The 19,423-nt window shown below is 27.5% G+C and overlaps 1 protein-coding gene across 5 annotated transcripts in view; it reads left to right on the forward strand.

The window, feature by feature from the left end:
• The first annotated feature begins 2,490 nt into the window (after positions 1-2,490).
• The window catches only part of LOC100161297 (serine/threonine-protein kinase Tao), a 25,005-nt gene continuing 8,072 nt past the window's right edge, over positions 2,491-19,423 (forward strand). The window contains exons 1-11 of one of the 5 annotated variants that reach the window (XM_029486701.1): positions 2,493-3,246; positions 4,031-4,076; positions 4,159-4,242; positions 5,623-6,001; positions 6,068-6,263; positions 6,331-6,483; positions 6,636-6,811; positions 6,880-7,042; positions 7,138-7,325; positions 11,406-11,597; positions 11,674-11,808. In XM_029486701.1, the coding sequence (XP_029342561.1) occupies positions 5,696-6,001; positions 6,068-6,263; positions 6,331-6,483; positions 6,636-6,811; positions 6,880-7,042; positions 7,138-7,325; positions 11,406-11,597; positions 11,674-11,808 (1,509 nt within the window). In that variant the 5' untranslated portion in view covers positions 2,493-3,246; positions 4,031-4,076; positions 4,159-4,242; positions 5,623-5,695. Of the gene's footprint in view, positions 3,247-4,030; positions 4,077-4,158; positions 4,243-5,622; positions 6,002-6,067; positions 6,264-6,330; positions 6,484-6,635; positions 6,812-6,879; positions 7,043-7,137; positions 7,326-11,405; positions 11,598-11,673; positions 11,809-19,423 lie in introns of all 5 variants that reach the window. The other 4 variants (XM_029486700.1, XM_016807517.2, XM_008188627.3 and 1 more) reach the window with 4 other exon arrangements.

Consider the following 19,423-nt stretch of genomic DNA (forward strand, 5'->3'; position numbering starts at 1 on the left):
TTATAAATATTTGACTTTGTATTTGGCATTAAAAAAAAATAAAAAAAAATTGTAAATATAAATTATGTTTAAATGTTCTAAGACAATATTTAGACAAGTTGATATATCAATATGTCATGCCCTCAAAAATATTATTCTTTATAATTTTTGAAATGGGTGATTTTACTCTAAGACTACTCAAAAACATGAAAAAAAACAGGTAAGAGGACGTCACTGTTGTACAGTAGATTATAAATGAATCAAATTTGAATTCAATGATATAAAATCATTGTATACGAAAAACGATTCTGAGCGAAGAAGGTCAATCAACCTATAATATTACTTAGTAGGTATATTTTATGATTTGTGATTAAAGTAATTAATTTTAGCATTAGACATTTTTATCTAACACAGTAGGTTATATTCACTTTTACCAAAAAAATTATATTTGAAAATGTCTGTGTAAAAAATATATGATAATATACTTTAAAAGTTTCATATATCCACAAATAAATAAATAATATTCTTGAATTTCAACAGAATAACTAAAATCATTATTTTTCGTTTTAGTTAGTAAATTTGTCCAAATTTGAATTAAAAATGTTTGTAAAAAATAACTGTGTGTATACCAGTATATGTCTTAGATTTTTTGGGTCTAAACAGTCTGAGCTATTTATGAGAATCTTTGTTTTAATTTTTCAATCTTTAGCTATAAAAATTGAACATTTTATAATTTTTTAATTACAATAATAGATAATTTTCCAGATTTTGATTAATTTTGTCAAAATTCAAACTTTAAATGGATTTAAAAAAAAATTGTGACTGCATTTTTAATATTTTTCAACTGCCATTGTAACAATAAATTGAAACCCTTGCATACAATTTTCAAGCTTTTTGACTCAACTAATACAATTTTATTGACATTATAGCAAAAAAAAATTTTAAAAATTGGAAACTAAAAATGAGCTCAAAACAGCTGAGTAAACAGCTGATAACATTTACTCCAAATTATTTTGAAAATTGTATGGTGTATAGGAAATGCTAATATAAACATTCAGTGAAAATTTCATGTATCTATGAACATTTCTTTTAGAGTTACACCAAAAACCAAAATCGATTTTGTTGAAAAAATGTCTCCTTTTTTTTTGTTTTTCCCAGTGCTATTGAAAACTACTGGGATTTTTTTAATTTTGACCTAAGTGGCAAAGTACCAACTAGATTCACTTTCCTATCAGAAAATATACTGTTAATGAAAATCTAAGAATTTGTATGGTCTTAAAAGGTGATCACAGTCGTTCATATAGACACAAAAAATAAATAAAAAACACATCATTGTGAAATTAATATACAATATCATCTCTCGACTCAGAATCTAAAAAAAAAAAATTATTTTACGCGAATTCGTTTTGTATATGATGCATGGGCTTTTGAATTTACAACGATGTGTATTAATTCATTTTTTGTTGTCTGTTTATAAAACCTACTGTAAAAAAATACCTTACAGCACTCTTTTCGAGCTATTTATAAATTAATTTTTGATTTTCATTGGTTTTTTAAAATAACTGTCGATAAAAAATCATTTACTTGGTCAAAAATCTTGAAAATTTAATACAACTAATACAAGGTTTGTTATATTATAAGTTGTTATTAATGTGATTTTAAGAAAAAGTTAAGCGTAAATTTACAATAATTTTTTATACCGTTTGAAGTAAGAATTATATATTAGCTATATCTGAATTATACATCGAATTAAAGCTACTGACTTTCCAAATTTCCAATTTATTAACATACTGTAAGTAGATAGGTATATTATTATATATTTTTTTAATTTTGTATTTATTTCATCCTTATCATTATATATTCCATCCTTTATAGTATATATATCTATTCTATAAAGGTTATACCTAAATAGTATATACTTATACGGTCATACATTATTTTATTTATATAAATTTACATAAATTGAACACAAAATAATTGTAGGTAATTAATAATTATAGTACCATGTTTATGAAATTGTACTCTAGTTATCTCAAGCTTAAAGTTATGATATTAATTGTTATTGTATCTACACAGAAAATAAAATTACCTAGGTAAAAGGTTTTTTTTAAAGTGCCGGGGGCCCAATCATTAGCCACACCGAAACTAATGGGAATAATATTAAATAGTTTATATAGGTAGGTAATTATTTTATGTATGGTGGATAATGCCATGATGGTGTTTATTTTTCTATACCTACTTCAATAATATAATATCTCATAATATATATATTTATTTTGAATGTAAAGAAAATATTTTGATTTTTAAAATGTAAATAGTCAAGGGGAGCTCGTTCCCGGAGTACGGGACCACCCTACGCAATCGACATTATCTCTATTCTACGATCGACATCTCGAGACTCGACGACTACCTACGAACAGGTGTCGCCGTCTGCGTGTGGCAGCACTCCGAACTCCGGTAGTCGGTACCCCGTACCCGATAGTCTGGTGCACAGTGCACACTGCACACTGCACAGACGGTGTACACTACAGTTAACAACTTATTGTCTGTCGTCCGACCGACTGTCGGGCGCAGGATATTCGGTTGTCGGGTGCGATCGGATCGGGCTTTAAATTTTGAAGTCTTCCATACGTCGGGTCATAGAAATGTTCTGTAATATTATGTTCTATGGTCGGGTGCCTCACAAATTTACACCCACCCGAAATGAGTGCAGAATTATACACAATCAAGACTGTTGACACCGTTGGGTTGGTCGCACTGCGTTTTCGCTCATTGACGAAAAAGTCTGGATCGATCGTGTTCACTGTTCCATTTTTTATTAATAATAATAATTTTCACTCTTTTAATTTTTTCTATTATTATTATTTTTTTTTACCGTAATTTTAATTACATTTTCGGACTGTTTATCGACACCTTATCTCTTTGTGTGTGTGTGAGTGTTTGTGTGTGTATGTGTTTTTTACCGTGTCTCTGCCCGTAGTCCGTACGTATGCAGCGTATAATATCACATATTCGCATTATCGAAAACGGATGACGAATCGGTTTTCAACGGAATCGGCCGTCCGGTAATATATAATAATAATAATAACAACACCGAATAAAAATTAAAAAAAATGGTATAGTAAAACGCCGTCCGAAACACTGACACCGACGAAGAAGTCGTCTGCCTCCGCTGTCGTTATCTAACTTGCACGTTATCGATTTCAAGAGACGACTATGACGAGGAAAATAAAGAGTTTGTGTCTGCTTTGGAGAACATTGTCGCAGGTATGTACTTAGTCATATTGCATCTGTATCCGTCTACTGTTTTTTGTTCTCTCATTTTTAATAATATTAAATAATAATCATATTCATATAGGTACCTACCTATATTATATACATATAACATATAATGGTATGTACAGGTATATCTATACATATGTCATATTATAATGATATTTATACATATATAGTATTATAATATGACAACAGTTATTGTGGTGAATGTGTCACTGTATAATGTGTTGTGTTAATCGATAAAATGATGTTCGAAACTGTGCGATTGATTTTTTGCTGTTTGTGGTTTGACACACGCATCAATTGTACCTATATAGTCGTAAGCACCACCTACTTCTAGACTAGGTACTGCATATTTTGTCACAAGCGATTAACAGTAAATTCTATATAACACATACAAACAGTAATACCTACCTATTGTCTAATTAATCAATGACAATTCATTAACTTATCTATTGTTGAAAATTTTTGAAACCCTATTTGGCATGTAAATGGTTTTAGAGTTAAATATGTTTAGTTAGAAAAAAAAACTTATTTGTTATGAACATAATTTATCAACTGATAGTATACTGTATACGGTATACCTATTATACTCACATATGTATATATGTATTACCAACTATTGATTTTTTTTGTATACAATTTTCATAATAGTTTAATAGAACATCTAATATTCCAATTTATTTTCAATGTTTTGTAGGTACCTACATAAATTATTGATTACAAGCATATTTTTATGAAATCGAAAATGTATTGATCAATTTTTAAATTTTAGATTAGGTACCTATTGCATTCAAATTTTATACCATTAATAATTACAGGTAGGTAGTGACTACCTTAAAATAATTATTTCTACTTAAGTAGTTTTAAATGTGTTCTTTAATTATACATATTTGCATATAGGTATTTCTCAATTCTATCAATATCTTCACTCAATACATTTCTTCGGCAAAATGCTAATATTTGATTCCTTTCGATATTATTAAGGTGTGTATTTCTTTTTACCTGTGTAAAAATATATATAAACAGGGAGATTCACCAAGCATACTCAACCATTTTTTTTCTTTAATAATGCAGTTATTCAAAGTCTGATTTTTGGAAGATATTCTTCCTTAAATTTTGATTTAGATATCAAATTGAAAAAAAAAATCATCTGCTAAAAAGTGTAAAATAAAAGAGTATATGTTTTGACACAAGTTGACACTTAAATGCGCTTAAATTGTACAAAATATCCAAAGCACTCAAAAAATATGATCTTAAAGTATGGATACCTATTTAAAAATTCCAAAAATCAGATTTTGAATAAATGTGTAATAGATTGTAATGCATGGTGAATCACCATGAATAAATTATTTTTTGCAATTATTTATTTAATTAAATTTAAGAAGTAATTGCGCCAAATAAAATTTGGTAAAATTAAAATTTATAAACCTAATAATATTATGTAGGTATATATTTAATTTAATTTTTAGATTATAAAATATCAACTAAAACTTAGTTGAATATATTAATATATTCTTATATTTTATGTAGGTACCTACCTATTGAATTATTTTAGTTAAACATGTATTGTTTAATGTAAGTAATTTATACATTTTTACAGAGGATAAGTACCTAATAGTTTTTAAAATAATAATTATATATTTAATGATTTTCCTAAAATTTTAGGTATTTTTTAAGTAAAATTATTTACTTTTATAAGAGGTATTAAGTATCAGCAATGACATCATGAATAAATAATTAATTTAAGTGAAAGAGACACACGACATAGGTATTCATGAGTATATTGTATATAGTGGTAGACTAACATCAATTTACCATCTGTAGTAACACACCATCCTATGCAATATTAATTGTTAATCAAGTCACATTTAACTCTGCCAGCATTGGGCGACTGTTTTAATTATTATTCTTAAGAATACCTTAAAGCATATACAAACATAATACATATATCATAACATCTTATAGGCAGTAATAATATTTTTAATTTTAAGATATGTTTGAGGTTATAGTTATTATTTATTAAACTCATTGCTATGATAGTATGATAAATATTATAATTCTAGCAAATATTAATTATAATTATTAATTTAATTTATTAAATAATAAATATTATTGTGATACATAATTGTTACCTTATAGTAGGTAGATAAATAGGTAATCTTAAAGCTATTTAATATAAGGAAACAATAATAATTATTTGGCAGCTCTCAATAAACAATTGAATATTGATACTAATAAGGAAAACTTAAATTATTTATTAGTAGGTAGGTACAAGATACATACCAATACTTATATACCGAACAACATTAAAATTTATCCGTCACTTATTTTCTAATACTTATACTTTTTCCTCGACTTTTACAGATTCTATATTATGTATAAAATATTCATTATACATTAATATCCCAAAAATATATTGATAATATACAATTTAAAAATGCCGGCAATTCCAAGGCCAGGAAGCTTAAAAGATCCTGAAATAGCTGAACTTTTTGATAAAGATGACCCAGATAAAATATTTGAAGACTTAAGAGAAATTGGTCATGGAAGTTTTGGTGCTGTATATTATGCAAGATGTTCAGCAACCAAAGAGATAGTTGCCATAAAAAAAATGTCCTACTTAGGAAAACAAAGTATGGATAAATGGCAAGACATTTTAAAAGAAATAAGGTTTTTACGGCATCTCAAACATCCAAACACAATACAATACAAGGGTTGTTTTTTAAGAGATCACACAGCATGGGTAAATAATATATATATATAGTTATCACATTAAAACATTTTGTGAACATAATAATTTAAATTTCAGTTGGTGATGGAATATTGTCTGGGTTCAGCCTCAGATATTATAGAAGTACACAAAAGACCTCTGATGGAGGAAGAAATTGCTGCTATTTGTGATGGGGTTTTGAGAGGTCTTCATTATCTTCATTCTTTAGGTCGTATACATCGAGATGTAAAAGCTGGAAACATCTTACTAACAGAAAATGGCACAGTAAAACTTGGTAATTAAAGTTATTCTTTAAATTTAATAAACTAAATTAAAACTAAAAACTACTTCTTGTTATTTAGCTGATTTTGGATCTGCCAGTACAAAATGCCCAGCTAACAGTTTTGTTGGTACTCCTTACTGGATGGCACCTGAAGTTATATTGGCGATGGACGAAGGGCAATATGATGGAAAAGTTGATGTTTGGTCACTGGGTATAACATGCATTGAATTAGGTAAATATACACAAATTGTACAAACTTTAAATACTTATTACTTAGTAATAATTTAACTGTTTTTTTTTTTATACAACAATGTATTTCAGTAAATTTTAACATCCCAATAAGTCCACTATTTTAGTTATTAATATATGTATATATATTTTTAGCTGAAAGAAAGCCTCCATATTTTAACATGAATGCAATGAGTGCCCTTTATCATATTGCACAGAATGATACTCCTACCTTACAATCATCTGAATGGACAGACACATTCCGGTACTTTGTTGAACTGTGTTTACAAAAAAATCCTTGTGAGCGCCCATCTTCATCTAAACTTTTACAAGTAAGTACAAAAAGTATGTTTTTTGAAAATCCAGATGCATTGGTAACTTTATTTTTTATCATGTTTAGCATCAATTAATAACTCGTTCAAGATCATCTAATGTTTTAATTGATCTTATACAAAGAACAAAAGCTGCCGTCCGTGATTTAGATAATCTCAATTATAGAAAAATGAAAAAAATTCTTATGGTTGATTCGTATGAAACTGAGAGTAATGTTGGTGACAATGATGGTATGTATACTTTTTAAAATAAATTTGTTGTTTCGCATTGAAAACCGAAAACCGAAACAACAAATAATATATTGTTTTTCTGTAATTAATGCCAGATAATGCTGATGAACACACAGGCGGAGAAAGCAGCAAGAGTAATAGTATAACTTCAGAACATTCAATACAGTCAATTGGTGTCAGCGCTTCATCGCACAGTAGTTCTACCAATAGTACGCCGAATATGAATGAAATAACTAATATGAGCACAAACGACCACTATCCAACAGCTAGAAATCGTCACAAAGTATTATTAATATATTATTATTGTTTTATGCACTGCACATGAACACTATACATCATATACATTTTATAATAATCAATCAAATATTTATATGGGGCAGGGGTGTCATTTTTGGGGAGGGAGGACAGGGTGTGCATTTGTGCCAACTGCTACCCAACTGTTACCTGAAAACCAGATTTTATTGGCCCCTTGTTATATTGTGATAATAAGAGAGCAAAAAAATGATGACTCCCATCAAAAGGAGAAAAAATTAAGCCTAAAAATAGCATAAATTGTTTTACGATTTTAAAACTTCACGGTTTGTTGTTAATTTAAATTTAAGTTGTTAAATTAAAATAGCTAATGAAAAAAAATATAGAATTATGAATTAAGTGGATAGTATTAAGTGCCATTGTGGGCAATATAACGGGGGCCATACAATGAACTTCAGGTTTAATTTAGTTAGTTTTTAGTTAGTTATATTATGTGTTTCAAGTGCAGGAAGAACATTTTTTTAGGTTAAGTTAGGTATTTATTATTATAAATCGGTGCTTATACTCATCACGGAAACAGGTTTGTCGGGTTAATGACTAACCATGTGTTTATAATTTTGACAAGGTTGCTAGTGGGGAACCGGCCGCCGCCTGCGTAACGAGGTACTTTCTTATCTCTCAGCGAGTATATACCCATACATTTATTTACTAAATGTAAATATAACTGGTAACCACAATATAAATTCATTAAAAGTTAGCATAATTAGATAAAAAAAAAGTAACAATGACAATATTTTCATCCTAATTCATATTAATTGACATTATCTTAAATAAATTCACAAATATTCTGGTTTTTGAAATTCTACAAAGTTGAGATATTTAATTATGAGGAGAAGCAATTCATAGGTAGTGAGGGTGGCTATGGAAATTAATATTGAAGGAAAGTGGAAAGCCAAAGAAAAGGTGGTTAGATAGAATAGAGAATGACATGAAAATAGCTGGTGTGAATAAAGGAGAGGGATGGCAGAGCACTGTGAAGCTGTAGGACAATGATAGCAAAGCACATATGGCATATGGTTGGCAGAGAAGAAGAAAATAAAAGAGGTATTTTCCCCATTGCTCCCCATCCCTCGTAAAAGGGACCCTAGTTGTGGCCTGATAATGACTTTAAAAGCCGTGTAAATTTAGGCACTTAAAAAACTGAAATGACGCCCCTGTGTGGGGTATTTTAATGAGATATTATCATTGTAGTTTTTATTCTAGATCCATAAAACTAGAAACAATGTTGTTGTCATTTACAAATACCTCAATAAGTTGTAGTATCAATAAAATTGTGTGAAATATTTTTATTGAATAATGTATATGTACATTAAAAAAATATTTACCTTGCTTCTTATTATTAAATGATTATTCAGTATATTATATAATACAAAACTTAATTACTTCTATCTTAAGGGTTAGTTAAATTTTAGATACAATTTCTAAAATAACTTAAATAAGAATATACCAGGACTATTTAATTACGAGGACATTACATCTGCATGATCCATCTTACAAACACATAACATAGCCATTTGTATATTCTGCATAATCAATTTAACTCTGGTATGTTAAATATTAGAGTGTTGACTGACCTATTATCACATTTAAAAGTAAGAACATTATCATCTAGTGAATCTCTTTTAATTTTAAATTTAAACCAATTTATGAGGATTTCGAAATACGCAAAAGATTGATAATTTTAAAATGCACATAACTCACTATGCAATTAAAATATAATAAAACTAGGATAATCATTAGATTTACTAGATAATATTTATGATTCTTAGTGAAATTATGAATGTATTGATTTTACAATGTGTGTGTTTTTATTTTTATTTTTGTATTTTTGTGCCTGTCATCACTGTTTGGGGCAGTAAAACTGCTTCGATTTTCTTCAACAGTATCTTGTTCGATGGAAAAGTGAATATTGTTGGTGCATTGAGGAGGTCAAAATTTAAAATTTCCAAAAGTTTTCAAAAGCACGGGGAAAAAAATTTAAGGAAAAACGAGAATTTTTACGCAAAATCTATACTATATATATTAGTTTTTGGTGCAACTTTAAAACAAATAGACGTATATACATGAAATTTTTACTGATCGTTTATATTTCCATTTTCTATACACGATAAAATTTTAAAAATATTTTGATTTGTTTTGAACTGTTTAAGAATATTTTCGGTTTCCAATTTTATTAGTCTTTTTTCTACGAATGTCAACAAAGCTTTATTTGTTGGGTAAAAAAGCTTGAAAATTTAATACTAGGCTTTTACTATATTGTTACATTGCCATTTAAAAAATATTAAAAATCCTTAGTGACAGTTTTTTATTTATAAGCATTTAAAGTTCTAATCTCGGAAAAATCACAAAAATTTGGAAATTTTTTTGATTTGATAATTCATAAAAAATTTTCTTTTTAAATCTGAGATTTGAAAATTAAATACAAGATTATTCCTAAGTTTTTCTAGCTTTATCAACAACAAAAAATGCCTACAAGCAAATCAAATTAAATTTTTATGAGCGTTTGAAGTTCATATTATTACATGATTGGATATTCACACGATTTCTGATGTAGCGTGGTTTTGTTATTTTATTGCTATTCAAAAACGAATATCTGTAAATACATGAGATTTTTACTGAATGTTTATATTTTCATTATCTATACACGATAACATTTTGATAATATTTGACTTTTTTTGGGCTGTTACGGACATTGTCAGTTTTCAATTTTTTTAGTATTTTATTACTATAAATATCAATAATTTGTTGGGTAAAAAAGCATGAAAATTTAATGCTTGGCTTTTGATATGTTGTTACAATAGCAGTTAAAAAATATTAAAATACATAGCACAATGTTTTTTATAAGCATTTAAAGTTCAAATTTTGACATAATTTAAAATTTAAAAATTATTTTGTAGTTATAAATTTATAAAATGTTCAACTTTTATAGCAAAGGATTGAAAATTTAAAACAAAGTTCCACGTAAATACGTAAGTATATAAATTACTTTATTCACAATATCATCAAATATTCTTAGTAATATGAAGTATCATAGGCTGACTGACCGTCTTCTCACAGAATCGTTTTTCTTATACAATGATATTATATCATTGAATTCAATTTTAGTCCATTACAGTGACCCACTTGTAACCTACTGTACAGCAGAGCAACACCCACTTGCCCACCTTTTTTCCTTTAAATGTGATAACAGGTCAATACTTTAATTTTTAACATAGAAGAGTTAAATGGATTATTCAGAATTTACTATTTGCTATGTTATGTGTTTGTAATATGGTGTTAAATAATTATCATACTACCAATATCTACAACAATAAAGAAACATTAAAAATTCTATCCATAATGGATAAACAACTTTCAGTTTTCTTCAACACTGTATTAGTTTATTTTATTTTGTTCCTTACATAGAATACTGTGTACAAATTATTATAATTTATTTAGAATCAATATGTTACAATTTTGGTCGTTTTTAAAACTGCTCAACATGTGAACTTAGTTATGTTGTATTGTCCGGTTGCGGTTTTACTTTGTAGGGGAATGGGTAGAACATCCCTTGGCCATCCAAGCATACAACATTCATTATAAATAAAAATTATTTTATGTATAGGTTTATAGCATAATAAATTATTGCGTATAGCATACAATTTACTTCTCTTATACCTATCAACAAATTGTGGTGGTGTATATGAAATGCAAACTATTTTTTACCTACTTGGGACTTGTCAAGATCGTTTCTGGTATTGTTGTATACAGGTTTTTATTTTTTTCAACTCTTTTATGCTTGTTATGAAATTTAAATATGTACTATGCATAGTGCATACATTGCATAAAGTAAAATATATATGGAATAGGGGGAAAAATGTGAAGGTGTTTCACATTGAAAACACCTGAATATGAGTACTAACAAAAGCACTTTTAAAAAAAGGAAACTGAATAATCTTTGTAAATAATATTTCAATTATTGCTTTTAAATGTTTAAAAAAAAATGTAATATAAGTGTAGTATATGAACAAAATTTTATCTATAAAGTAATAATATTAATATTTTGTTCTAGCCATCTAGTAATAATTCTAATTCTATTGTATCCAATGATCATGTGGCTATCGGAGTTCCCAATAATTTTGCAACTATTCGAACAACATCTATAGTCACAAAACAACAGAAAGAACATATGCAGGAAGAAATGCATGAACAAATGTCTGGCTATAAACGAATGAGAAGAGAACACCAGAGTGCATTATTAAAAGTAATTATGCCCAAAATAAATTATAAGATATTTGTAAATTTAACATGTACATTTATATTATATACTTATGTTAAAGCTTGAAGATAGATGTAAACTCGAAATGGAAAGTCATAAACAGCTCTTGGATAAAGAATATGAAACTTTATTGCAACAATTTAGCAAGGAACTAGAAAAATTACAAATTAAACATCAGCAAGAGTTAGAAAAGAAGGTATTTTTTAATTTAGTAATAAACATAATTTTTAGATTATATTGAATGCAATTATATTTTATATAATTGTATTAAGTTATACCAATTATTATTTTAACACTAACCGAAGACTAAACTTTTATGTTTTTGATATAATGCAGATTTTTAGACAAGCTTTCTTTATGTTTTATTTATAGCTTGTTGAATTACGCATTCTTACATATTATCATAGACCTTATACTCTTAGACGGAGCATTACAGATTGATTGTGTTGGGTGGAGAGGTCACAGCTATCATCATAGCAGTGTTTTATTTCTGACAACATAGAATATGTTTATTCACATATTTATACAATATATTATTATAACACAAAACTAAAAATGCATATTTTTTTAAAAAAAAAAGCATAATAATTAATAAATAATAAATCGTTTATTGAATAGGTGAATATATTATTCATTCAGAAACAATATCATTTTTGTGTATTATTTATCATTCCGTTATCATACAATAATTGTTAAAACGCAATAACAGATCATCCAACCTGAAATTCTATTACACATGTACGTAGTAATTAAATAATAGTCGAACAGCCCACTCACGTTGGCCCACTGGAACTATTCCCATGTTCCGTCTATTAGTATAAGGTGCATATTATGCATAAATGTATTAAATGTATAATTATTAGTGTGTAATTAATCCTGACATAAATAATCGAATTTAGATAAAGTTTTAATATTTTATGCATAATTTCATTACCTTGCACAATATTTATAGTAAAACATGATTAAAAAAAAAGTGGGAAAGTGGGTTCTGATCTGCTGTTCATAAGGTGTTGTATGGGTCACTGTAATGAAAGTGTTAAATTTGAATTCAATGATTTGAAAATCATGATAAACAATTCTGAGTGAAGATTGTCTGTCAGTCTAAATTACTAAATATATTTTATGATATTTATATAGGTATTATTTTTCTAGATTGAATTAATTTTTGCCAAGAACAAATTTTTTATTTACAATATGAACAAATTATGAGGAATCTTGTAACACATTTTCAAGCTTTAATAACCAAGTGAACAATTCCTTATTGATATTTATAAAAAAAAAACTAATAAAAAATGAAAATTTCTTATGCCTATAGATAACTCAAAAAAAGTCAAAATATTTTTTTAATTGTTCATGGGAAATAGTCATATAAACATTTGGTGAAAATTTAAAGTATCTATGGTTATTCATTTTTGAGTTGCACTAAGAAAAAAAGTATACATTTAGTCAAAAGATGGTATCATTTCTGTTTTTTCTAAAAAAAAATTTGGTTAGGTTAGGTTAACTTTTTACATTTGACCTAAAGTACCAATTAGATTCAATTTCCTACCAGAAAAGATACTGAAGTAAAAGTGGGTAGCATTTCTATTGGTTTCAGAGGTGATGACAGCAACAAAAAAACACGTAATTTTAAAAATCAATTATAAAATAAATTATAAAATCAAATTGATTGCTTTCCTCAGAATATAAAAAAATTCATGAATAATCCTTAGCTAGCTTTATGGATTTAAGTACTAACAGATCTGAAGCGCAACTTGTGGTCCTTTAATCGTGCGATTCTTTTCAGGAAGTTTTTCAATAGATTTTTTCGTTTATAATAATGCTGCCTCTAATTATAATTTAAAATCAAATACTGATAAATATTTAAATGTATAAATTAATAATTTTTAGATATTAGTTAACTATAATATTATGTCTAAAAAAGTTAAAAAATATGATACAACCAAAGATGATTCTAAGGCATATAATACTAGTACATAACTTTTTTTAATAAAGGAATGTTTTATATTTTTTTCAACGTAGATGAAACAGAATGTCGCAGCTGAAAAAGAAAATAATGAAAGAAATAACCAACAGACAAGAAGCAGACAGAAAAGCATTTGATACTCAAAGAAAAAAAGATTATAAAACCAATAAAGAGCGATGGAAACGTGAGTTATTATTGGATGAATCCACACCTAAGCGACAAAAAGATGCTGCTTTACAGTTAGTATTCATATATTATAAAAAAGTTGTATATTTTAAAATTAATTCTTTTTTACAGATCTCAAAAAGAAAACCTTAAACAAATGGAAGCTCAAGAAGAACACAGACTTATTCGAGGTCAAAAAGATTATTTGGAACTTGAAATTAGGAAATTTCGTAGAAAAAGGCTAAATCAATACCATTTGTATGAACAAGGATTATTAAGAGAAGTATGTATTTTTAATTATTTTCATGTTCAGTGAATTTAATGATGGATATAAGTTATCAGTTAATTTATGACAATAAATTAACAATCAATACTCCACGTGCATTATGAGCATAACCAGGTGGTGGACGATTTTGTGTTTGTTTCTTGAATCTGGATTTCTGATTGGTGGTCCAAAAATCTGTTGGCCGTTATACAGCGCGGTAAAGTGAGTTGTATTGTTTGAGTATTACATGCGCTTCACTGTTTATAGTTGGATCAACCTAAGTACAAAAGTTAAAACGGCGAGCAGTGGTGTGGTGGAGGAAGTTATTTTGGCTGCATGATCGGTTATGCTCTTTACGCGCGTGGAGCTTAGCCATTCATTTTTAAATGCTTTGTTGTTTTTTCCATTATTTATATTTGTGACACCATTCCAATCACTACCCACCACCACATAGTAAAAATATTACATTATATTTTTGCATGGACTCACATATTCTACAAATCTTGAAAATAAATATTTGTAAATTAAAATATATATTAACAATTTTACATCAGTCAAATATAATATTAATACTTGCATTCTTAATACTAGAAATGTTATAAATAATCAAATTCTATTGAGTATACAGTTAAGTCTCGATAGTGGATAGCATTTTATTTTAAAAAATGAGTCATTTGGAAATGGTAACTTAACCTTCAATAGGTCGCTCGGGGCAATTTATTACCCCACTAATTTTAAACTATGTTTTAATATTATTTAGGTTGGTATAAGTGTGGTGGGTTTTAATCTAGCATCTATTTATATGTTATCTATATATATAAAAACTAATGTATGTATGTCTGTGTGTCTATATTACCATGACAACCATTTATATATTATTTTGAGAATTCCGTCTGTGTGTGTGTCCATATTACCATGGCAACCGATTATATATTATAAAAACGTTAAGTCCAATACAATTTTTTGTATATAAATGGTTGCCATGGTAATATGTAAAACATATTATTCATATAGAGTAGCAATTTTAATGGACAACGAAGGGCACGGGATCAGATATTTTTATATATATAGATAGATTAGACATCTGGACAGAAGATAGGCTAACTTAAAAAGGAAGGGGACCAACTAGTGATGGGCGCAACCGACTAGTTTTGACTATCGATTGTCTATCGATAGTTTCAAAAACTACCGAGTGATTTTTCAATTGAATAGATATTATTATTCATCGATTGTTTTTAAAAATTATCGAGTGATTCACTCGATAGTTTTCTTTCGGTAGTTGCATACGTCTTACACCGACTAGTTTTGACTATCGATAGTTTTCATTCGGTAGTAAATAGTAATACACGTCTAGTACCAACTAGTTTTGAATATCGAGTTTAAAAAAAACAATTGAGTGATTTTTCGGTATTTTCGACCGAATTTTCTTGATAATAATTTGGGATAGTAGATATTTTAAAGACAAAAATATAAAAAATGAAATAACCAGCCTTGATACTCGATAGTCGAATCTCGAATGACAACATTAACAACATCAAGGCTAAATAGTAAATAATACATAACCTTACCTAAAAAGTAAAAATTTCGATAGTTCGATTAGTTTTCAATAGTTCGATAGTTTTTCGAAAGTTTGATAGTTTTATAAAACAACCGAGTAATTAGATAGTTTAAACTATCGAGTACTTCGATAGTTTTCACTCGGTTGTGCCCATCACTAGGACCAACCTCAGTTAGTGCTCAAACTAGGATTTTGAGATTTCCGATAGAAAATTTTGTTTAAAAATGGTTGCCTTGGGTTTTGAAGCTATTATTATAATAATTATTGGTTGCCGGCAACAAAGTGCACGGAATCAGCTAGTATATTATAAAAATAATGTTAGTAATTTTTTAATTAGTTTAAAATAATATATCATTTATTTGTCTAATAAGAAAAAATTAAACAAATGTAAAATAAAAAGTATTTATTACATTTTGTAGTATTCTTTTTTTTTATATTCTTACCAAAATATTAAATTTAAAATAAACATATGTGAAAGAAAAATATATTATGTTTAATCAAGAGAAATTTTTACCCCGCGCGACCTACTGAAGGTTAAGTAATAAGTTTTTTTTAAACAAATGTTGGATCTCAAGAAGGACATCACGTCCGCATTATTGTTTGGATAACAAAAATACATTTAAAGTTATCAGTTTGATCACTATATTTTTTTGTTTTCTTCATTTAATTATTAGTTAGTTACTGCTATCAAAAAAAATGAAAACACTACAACGTAGATAAAGTTCTTCTCTACGTGTTGTAAAATTTTGGTTATACATTTATACTCCTATAAATACAGAAGTTCTCCCGCGCAAAGTAGTTTTTGCTATGTTAAACATTTGTAAGACAGAGACCACATCCAGTGTGACGTCCTCTGAAACAAAAACTGTTATTTGTTGTAGCACAGATAAAATAGATATAATTGTTATTATTACCTTCCTATTTTATTTTTTTTTTTATTTAAATGCCCTGGGGCTTTATTATTTAAACGACCCAAAGGTCTTTATAAAGTATGTTTGACAATTATACATATTTTATTCCTATTTTATGAATAAATATTTTTATATAAGATATAAATAAACATTAAAGTGGGTTGGGTTAGTATAATGAATACAGTAGTAAAAGCTGCCACCAGTTTTTAGGTACCAAACTCAACAAAAAAGAACCATTAATTGTATAATGAGTGTATGAATATGATAACAAAACGTAATATACACAGAATGGAATGTATTGTCATAATCCTATACAAAAAAAAAAATTTTAACTAATTTTTGACTTTTTTAAAAACTAAGTCTATTAAAAGAGTAAATTTAACCCAAGTAGATCAGCAATGGCTGCATAATCATGGACTTAATGAGATATATCTAATAAAAATCAAGCGAACCTCAAAAATCTTAAATTTTAGAAATAACAATCAATTAAGTACAGTGTAGAGAATAAATGTGAAATCTATTCAAATATTTAAAATTACAAGAAAAATAAATACAGAGCAATCTTCCATATTATTATTTTATAAATTACAAGTTATAATCAATGATTATTCATTTGAGTTAGGGAATCAACAATTATTCAATACCTTGTAAGTACAATAAAAAAAGTAATAAAGTTTATATTATTATATGTTACATCAATTGACAATATCGCATAATATAGCAAAAATAATTTTAATCATGAATTTGATAAGGTTGGCTACCAGTTAATCATTAATAACAATTTTATTTAGTTATTTCGCTACATTTATCCAGAACTATAGGAGACAATTTTTAAAGTTATTTGGCTAATGTTGTTTAATGTTTATAGGAACTTGGGAAAAGACAACAACAGTTGGAAACTGCTCATTCTATGTTATTAAGACATCATGAAGATACTAGAAACCTTGAAACAAGACAACAAAGAGCTGTTCATGCTTTACGCGCTGATCAAGTAACCAGACAACATGAAACTGAATTACAGCACCAACATGATTATTGTGCTCGTTCCCATCGTGATTTACGGAAGAGACATGCAATGCAGCTACGGCAACAACCTAAAAGTCTCAAAGTAAGTTTAATATATATGGTTTAAGAAAATGAAATTGCTAAATTTAAGAGATTGTATTGTTTCTGTATCACAAATGTACGACATAAAAATTTGTTTTTCCCCGTTCTTATTTTGTTTAATTAGCTTTAACCAGTGGTCAGGATGCGACTGGTTTATATAATGCGCTGACGCTACAACTACTCTTCCCAAAAATTTAGTTTGCTATCGCCACATTTTCTATACATTTTCTTATAAAAATTTGGTAGTTCGTAGCTTCTATAGAATGGTTAGCCTAAAATTTTAATTATCGCCAAATAGCTGTAGGTAGCGACAAAATAATGATTATCCTTGCTTAAATGTCTAGCGCGTTATAGTATATTTCTCTACATTAGGTTTATTGTTGCAACACTATGTTAATTACAATAAAATAGAGTGCTACTGTAGCATCGCTACAATTAGCATGTTAATCCCAACCGCTGGCTTTAACAATAAAGTGAATTTACCTCTTATCAAACTTAAAGGTAAGGATTAAGAATATTATCTGTGTTATCACAGATTTTAAAAAAAATTACATACTTATGACTTGCATAAAAACATAATTTTCAAAATACAAATAATGTTCTTAACTTTAAGGTCAAATCACTTAAATAAAGTAAACTCCACAAAATTTAAACTGCTGAACATAGGCGCAACTAGGGTGGTGCTTGGGGGTGTTTCAGCACCCCCAAATTTTAATTTAGCACCCCCAGTTCAAAAACACCAAAAATTGAAGAATCATAATATGAAAAAATAGTTTTTTTAGCTTTACATAAGATTTTTTTTTATTTCTTTGTTTTTAGCAGAAACACAAATTATTGTTTGTAATGATTATAGATAATCAAATATTAGAATTTAGAATTCATCAAAATTTCGAAAATTTTCAAAAAATGTTTCAGTTAAAAATGTATAAAAGTTTTTCTTTTCATAGCTAACATTATAAATGTTGATGGAAGACTCCTCACAATTGGTCCTACCTTAAACAAAAAAAAAAGTTTACTAGAAAGTAACATACATTTTTTATAAGCGTTTGAATCTAAAATGTGTGCAACATTCAATTTTCAATTTTCATCTATCAATTGTAATTTAATAACAAATAAGATACTAGAAATTTTTGCCAAATGTTTAAATTAAAATTTTCCTTGCATGGTAAAATTTTAAAACAATTTTGACTCTTTTTGAGCTATTTATAACTGAGAAATATTTCAAATTTTTCAAATTATTTTTCAGTTAGAAATTCTTAAAAGATATTTTATCAATAGTATATAGTCAAAATTGTTTTAAAGTTGTGGAGACGAAATATAACGTTAACATCGTTAATGATAAATTACCGATAAAGAAGTGGATAGTATGTTTTGGCAAAAACGATAAAGTGATCAATATTATCTTTATCGTATTATACATTTCAACGTATGGCCAATGAATAGATCACAGGTAGACCACACATAAGCGGTAGATCGCACGCTACACTAGCACCAGATTTTCTTTTCATAGCTAAGCAAGCAATAAAAGGTTTCATAAGTTTTTCTACCTATAAAAAAACGTATACTTAAACCGAACTTTAATTTTTTATAATTGTTACAATATTCGATATTCAGCGGTAAATTGAATTCCCATTATTTGATTTTTTAGATTTGGTTATATTTCCAAAATGAATAACTGTAGACTCTTGAAATGTTCACCAAATATTTATATTAGCATTTTCTATGCATCGTAAATTCTTCAAACACTTTTGACTCTTTATGAACTATTTATAGCCATGAGAAAATTTTTCAAATTGAATTCAAATATAACACATCCATTACCAATGACATGCTCAACGA

Source organism: Acyrthosiphon pisum, chromosome A1 (genome assembly GCF_005508785.2).
Source record: "Acyrthosiphon pisum isolate AL4f chromosome A1, pea_aphid_22Mar2018_4r6ur, whole genome shotgun sequence".
NCBI lineage: Eukaryota > Metazoa > Arthropoda > Insecta > Hemiptera > Aphididae > Acyrthosiphon > Acyrthosiphon pisum.